Source organism: Drosophila montana, unplaced genomic scaffold, assembly GCF_035044405.1.
Source record: "Drosophila montana isolate Dmon_TW-CO22-7 unplaced genomic scaffold, ASM3504440v1 contig_3440_1, whole genome shotgun sequence".
Lineage (NCBI taxonomy): Eukaryota > Metazoa > Arthropoda > Insecta > Diptera > Drosophilidae > Drosophila > Drosophila montana.
In genome coordinates this window covers 412,735-418,919 of record NW_026998325.1, presented here as the reverse complement: position 1 = coordinate 418,919, position 6,185 = coordinate 412,735, and the positions used below count along the sequence as shown (strand labels likewise).

General features: G+C 42.6%; 2 protein-coding genes across 2 annotated transcripts; one reads left to right on the top strand and one right to left on the bottom strand.

Annotated features, from left to right (window-relative positions):
* Positions 1-217: 217 nt before the first annotated feature.
* On the bottom strand, positions 218-2,846 carry Drep4 (DNA fragmentation factor-related protein 4). The gene is made up of 4 exons (XM_064691654.1): positions 2,741-2,846; positions 2,433-2,663; positions 1,960-2,083; positions 218-1,804 (listed from the first exon to the last, which is right to left on the bottom strand). Exons 2-4 carry the CDS (start codon positions 2,661-2,663, stop codon positions 816-818), a joined length of 1,344 nt encoding a protein of 447 aa, XP_064547724.1. The 5' UTR covers positions 2,741-2,846; the 3' UTR covers positions 218-815.
* A 232-nt stretch (positions 2,847-3,078) lies between these two features.
* Positions 3,079-6,028, top strand: Uvrag (UV-resistance associated gene). Its single transcript, XM_064691584.1, has 5 exons — positions 3,079-3,610; positions 3,718-4,636; positions 4,702-5,024; positions 5,091-5,498; positions 5,681-6,028. Exons 1-5 carry the CDS (start codon positions 3,228-3,230, stop codon positions 5,793-5,795), a joined length of 2,148 nt encoding a protein of 715 aa, XP_064547654.1. The 5' UTR covers positions 3,079-3,227; the 3' UTR covers positions 5,796-6,028.
* Positions 6,029-6,185: the final 157 nt, after the last annotated feature.

Sequence of the window (6,185 nt, the reverse complement as noted above, 5' to 3'; positions counted from 1 at the left end):
CATATACATACATATTGTATTCGTATGCATACGAATGTGTTGTAAAATTTATATGACTACTTTTATTATTTCATACTCATATATTTTGTGTTGTATAATTTTTTATGCAGTGAAATTTTTTAGTAAATAAAGAAATATCTTAAAACAATGTTTTTAAATCTTTGATTTGAGAATGGAATAAAAAACAGTCAGTGAAAACAAATTGCAACAATAAATGTAAAATACATTAAAATCTTTTAATTGTTTCTTTAGAGGTACAGAGAAGCCGAGCGTAGCAAAATCGTTGTAAGTTATATTCATATTGCACTTAAATAATGGCATATACATTTTCATTTTAGATTTAGGTAGAATCAATCACCCTTATCCTTGTATATTATGAACCGGTTAACTAAGTATATAGTATATATTTGAGTATACAGTATCTTAAAATAGACATGTTGAACAAAGCAACGGGCAAAATACCTGCTCAAAACTCATCTACGCGCACTACAGTTAACAACATTTAAAGCTAATCTATATATGTATATTGTATAAATGGTATGCAGATCAACTTTTACCATATATTAAATGCATAAATATGTCAAACATTATAAATACTTTCAACACTAAACTTTGATAGTTAACTTTGAGATACTTTAGATTTGTACAATTAGGCTTTAAGTTAACTTGTTTGAGACCTGTTTAAATCATATGTATATACACAGTTCTTAACTTGGCATACAATTAAAGCAGCTCGCATACACGTATATAAGATACAAGTATATAGTTTTTGTGTATAATATTGCTTTAGTAGTTAACAGTTTAACAGCTTTTTCCTAGGAAGTTGTGTCTGATTTTTGCAAATCCATGAGCTCTTGCACAATGCGATACTCGTGACAGTCGCCGCATAGGAGTCGGCCATTAGAACGATTTGAGCGCTGCACTTTTTCATGGCATACAATATGGACTAATTTCAGATTCTTGAGCGAGAAAATTTCCAGAAAGTATTCCAGTACAGAGATGTCCACTATGCGTTTGTTGTGCAGCGCGCACTTTCTTTGAGGTTGTGATACTAGCTCTTTAACATTGGCCACCAAGGCGGGCAAAATAGAGCGTGACAGTTCGATTTGATGATCAAGGTTCCACACTTGAAACAATATAAGATTCTCGCGAGAGGCATACGGGTTTATGGTGTGCTGCAACGAGCAGTTATTGCCATTGTCCGAGTAGGCGCCCTGGCAATAGAAGTCGCCCAGATCCGTGCATAACGAAACGGACCATTCGTCGAGTATAGCGTGTCGCGACGTATAGTCTTTAATGATTTGCCGTAGCCGTTTATTGGGCACGTTAGCCGCATCCGGCTGCTCTTCGCCCACCTGTTGCTGCAACATCTCATGCTTAAGCTGGCACTTACGATTGAATATCATGGAGAAGTAATCGCAGCCTATGAGGAGATAACGGAACTGGTCTAGCACCGAATTGATCACCTGCCGCGCCTTGGCATTCTGTCTGTACAACTGATTGCGTGTTAGCTCCTCCTTGGTCTTATAGTAATAGCCGCGCACTCGTGTCTGAGCTCTCATGGCCATGGCCTCTTCCTTGGATTGAAAGCGCTCCTCGCTGCCCTCAAACCATTCGATGTGCTCGGCCTTCAAGCTAAGATGTGCTTTGGTATTGTCTAAAGCCCGGCGCTGCTTCTGTTCTTCATATTCCGTAATCATGCGCCGAAACTTGTCCGGATGCTGCTCAATAAACTCATAGAAAATGTCTGCAACTTTCAGCAGCGGTGACTGTTGACGCATTTTTTCAAATTCGAAGTCTGCATCTATTAAAAAAAATAAAGTTCTTATTAATAAGATATTATACCCAAACCTAACTATCTTTCAAGCACAATAACATAAAAAAAGTGATGACGGAGACAAAAAAAACGATAAGACGTTTTTCTACATAATTTGCCTTAAGCTTGTCAAGCTTTCTTACCTGTTGTGATGACTGCATCGGGTCCAGCTACGATAAAAAGCGTTTGGGCAGGCAAACTTTTGAAGTATTCATCATCAGAGACTTCAAAGCCGTCAATGGCCAGATAAATGTGCAACTCCTGCAGCTGTAGAAATACACCAAGGAAAAAGCATTGGGAGCATGAGTAAGGTGCCCTTGACTTCCATTAAAATGGGCCCTGACCTAAGTGCACATTGAGCCCGTTTAAATGATTTGTGATAGCAACAGGTGGTCTACTACCTAAATGTTTGCTATTTTGAAGCATGCGCATTGCATGTATGAGTATTGCTGACATTGAAGCGTGCAGAGCGCCAAACAAAGCGGAAGCCAGCTAGGAAACATTGGCCTTGAATGTCCAGGGACATGGACATGTGCAGGGCCACTCGTGGGCGGGTGTACGTCGAGGCGGATTTTGTTTGGAAACGCAATTTGCTTCAAATTTTAAACAGACTTACCGGAAACTTAAGCTGTGCTTTCTCCAGTAGCATTTCCAATGAATTGACACCTATGCCGTATTTTCGCGTGCGTTCATTATCAGTTATTTTGTAACCTTGCATCTTGGCTGTAGCGCGTTGTTGTTTATCTGGATCCTTGTCCAATCCTTGGACATTTGAGTTTTGGATGACATTGCTACTACTGCTGCGTGTGGACGGTGCCATTATTGTCTCCTTAATAAAGTTAAGCATCTAAAAGTAGTCAACTGGTAAGTTTAACTTTGTAACATTCTTAAATGCTCGTAAAAAAATATTTTGTTTGGAAAAACCTTGCAACAAGCTGCCTTTTACGCGCACCAATACAAACTACTTGTCTAGCGTTGCCAGTGCTCTTCGTTTATACCAGCAACAGTGCTGTTCATTTCTACATACAGTTTGGCTTGATGAAAAGTAGCTAAATTTGTTGCATTTTCGTGAAACTTTTTGCTTTCAATTCATATTCCATATATATAACTTGGTCGATTTTTTAATCTTTAGTTTTTGTTAAACGGTTTGATATTTAAATTATTTTAACAGATGTTATTATTTTTTAATACAATAACACAGCACTGATAAGCCAAAACAGAGACGATGCTGCCAGCTTGTTGTAAATTGATTGAATACGGCCACACTGTTTGCCGTTGTTCAGCCAAAATCAGCTGTTTTAGCCAAAGTGTTGTTAAAAGTAAATTTTTGCAGTAAATTTAAACAATCGTGTAGTGTAGGCTTACTATGTGCACCGCTTGTACCGCAGCATAACGCCCAACGGAAGCCGCAATGCATTTGCGCCCGCGCTGTCGCGAATGGCTGCCGTTGGCAACGCAGCAGTTGCGACTCCGCAACCTGGCGCGCATACAAGGACTCAACATTCAGTACACCTTGGACGCCAGCGCCGGCGAGGAGTTTGGCTTGGAGGAGCAGGAGCTGCTTGTCTACTATACACTTCATGCAGATAAGGCTAGTGAAGCGTTCTACACCAGCGAGGCGTTGCCGCAGCGTCACCAGCAGCAAAAGTGGGCGGAGATATGTGCGGGCGATGACGTCTGGCGTAAGTCCAATGCACAGTGTGTGTGTGTCAAAGTCTGGGCACAGTATCAGCCAACTGCCCAGCAGGCAGACGGGCCAAACGAGACTGAACAAGAAACGGAGCAGCAGCAAAGGTGCGATTTGTTCATCATTTGTTGTGAATGAATCTAATTAGATCGAATATCACGGAAGCAATGCTTATGATGAACTTTGTTTATTGATTGTGTATATTTGCTTTCAGTGAGCTGCAGGGTCAGCGCTCAACGAATGTGCAGTTAACGCCTCACACGCTGCCACGCCCACCGGAGCTATTGTTCAGTTGGGGCGTATACTTTTCCGGCCTCATACCCCTCGCGCCGCTGGCGATTGCCAATTGCCAAGCCAACTGTCTGATTTTCCATTTAAATGGCGAGCACTTTACCTCACCGGCGCTGATAAGTGAGGAGGGTTTGCACGCCCAGCTGCATCTACAATACCGGCGCTGTGCCGAGTATGACAATAATGAACGGAATGCGGCCATCGAAAGCGGCGCAGCCGGCATTAATTCACCGCCTGTGAGTCGCAGTAGCAGCCCCGTGCTACAGATGAGTACCATGCGCTACGCCCAGCTGGGATGTCGACTGGTGAATCTGCGACGAAGTTACAATTTGGAGAGTCTCCTGCTGCTGCAGCGGCGTCAGCGAGATCAGCGCAAGAAATTGCGCGACGTGGAGGAAGTGAGCAGGGAAATCGCACGTCTCAGCGTGCATTGTATTACTCGAAATGAGCTGAGGTTAAAGCCGCGCACTACTTCACTCTCCGGCTCGCCCTATGGCAGTCAGCATTCTCAGCATTATCATTCCATGGGCCGCACGCTTAGCGTGCTGCTGGCAGAGCAACAAGAGATTGCGCCCTTGACCCTCTACAGTGCCCAGCAGCTGATGCAGCAGATTGAGGCATTGCGCTGCAAGCAGCGTTTGCTCCAGACCGAACTCGCAACCTTTAAAGAACGCAATGCGCGACAGCAGGAGCGTTTACAATTTCTGCGGGAACAGCGCGAGGATGCGCAGTATAAGCTGCACAACCAACAGCTTCAGCTAGAGCAACACCGTCTGGAGTTCCGCACACAGGCGCCACAACAGCTTATAGAGCGTGAACAGAAACGTCAAGTTGTACTTCAGGTAAGCTGTGTCTTGAATCATCAACCTTATAAATCCGAACACGAACATCTGCCTTTATGCAATAGGTGGAGCGCCGCATGTCAACATTGGTGCTGGAATTGCAGGAAATTTATAATATCAAGAGTCTAAGAGAGCAACAGTTTAGCATTTGTGGCATTGCTTTTCCCCACATGGAGCATTATGCGAGCGAATCGCGACAGGCGACCAATGCGCAGCTTCTGGAGAACGTCTCGCCGCTGGCGGTGAGTGCAGCGCTCGGCTATGTGGCGCATCTCGTGCAGATGCTGGCTTTCATTATGGATCGCCCACTACGCAATCCCATATACTATGAACCGTCTCGAGCACGCATCGCAGACGAAATCAAGGAACTCACCTACCCCACACGAGAGTGAGTCGCCAAAGAAATCTTAAAAATAATCCAAACGTGCTTTATAACATTCTGTCCCACTCGTAGGTTCCCTTTGTATACGCGTTCCATTCTGCCATCTCAGCAAACCAAGTACGGTATTTATTTACTGCGGCAGAACGTTTCGCAGCTGTGCTATGACATTACCGGTCACTGTGATATGCGCAACACATTTGGTAATCTGTTGGAGCTATTCGACACGCTGCGCTACATTGAGCGCACTCAGCGCGATGAAGTTGATCACGGGGACAAATCGCCTGGTAATGGTAGACATGTCAACGGCTTGACCGCAGCGACTGCCAACACCCAACTCTCACAGTCGCACTCATCGGTGGACATGAATCATGTGCCACTGCCTACAACGGCAAACGCCGCCAAAGATGCACTGCTCCAGCAGTTGCTGCCGTCGGGCGTGAGTCAGGCACTGGCCATCGAGGGCTATGCGTCAACGCAGCGGTATGACCTATAAACCATTTATATTGTGCAATTTGTTTCTAATATTGAATTTCTGACATAGTTATAATTTTATACATAATTAATTGTGTACAGATATTCATTGAGCATAGCATATATATATATTTATATGTATGACAAATTCGTATTAAATTATTATACTTATATACATTTGTCTATTGCAGAATATGTCGCTCAGTGGGCTCCTATTCGGATGGCGAGGAAGATTTTCGGGCCAGATTGGAACAGAACTACTCCAATTCAGACTCAAACATAACACTGCAAACGGAGCGCAGATAGGATAATATTTGTGTGCTGCGGTTCAATGTAACCACATATTTACCTAAACATAATACAAGTATCTATATTTATATAAACTGTCGTAAAGCCCCATAAACAAAGCAATGTGTTTATTGGTTGTGTTGAGTTTTAGCAAAATTTATTTTCACTAGATTGCTTTTAACGTATTATGTACTTGAAACACTTGTATATTTATTTTTAAATTATAGAGTGCTTTGGTAAGCAAACTACAAGCTGGTTTAATGTCTGCATATTTACTTGTTTCTTTGAATAAGATCTCGTTGTAAATTCCCGTTCTTTGTTTATATGGTAAATCATAAGATGCATATAAAATATATAAAACTTACTAAATAAATACCATTTTATAAAATAATTGAAATAGAATAAGAT

Excerpts from the sequence above, each read along its gene's own strand:
- Drep4 (XM_064691654.1), bottom strand. The coding sequence starts at position 2,663 with ATGCTTAACTTTATTAAGGAGACAATAATGGCACCGTCCACACGCAGC. Across the intron at positions 2,084-2,432 it reads AAGCACAGCTTAAGTTTCCG|CTGCAGGAGTTGCACATTTA; the intron begins GTAAGTCTGTTT and ends GTATTTCTACAG. Across the intron at positions 1,805-1,959 it reads CGATGCAGTCATCACAACAG|ATGCAGACTTCGAATTTGAA; the intron begins GTAAGAAAGCTT and ends TTTTTTTAATAG.
- Uvrag (XM_064691584.1), top strand. The coding sequence starts at position 3,228 with ATGCATTTGCGCCCGCGCTGTCGCGAATGGCTGCCGTTGGCAACGCAG. Across the intron at positions 4,637-4,701 it reads AACGTCAAGTTGTACTTCAG|GTGGAGCGCCGCATGTCAAC; the intron begins GTAAGCTGTGTC and ends TTTATGCAATAG. Across the intron at positions 5,499-5,680 it reads GGCTATGCGTCAACGCAGCG|AATATGTCGCTCAGTGGGCT; the intron begins GTATGACCTATA and ends TGTCTATTGCAG.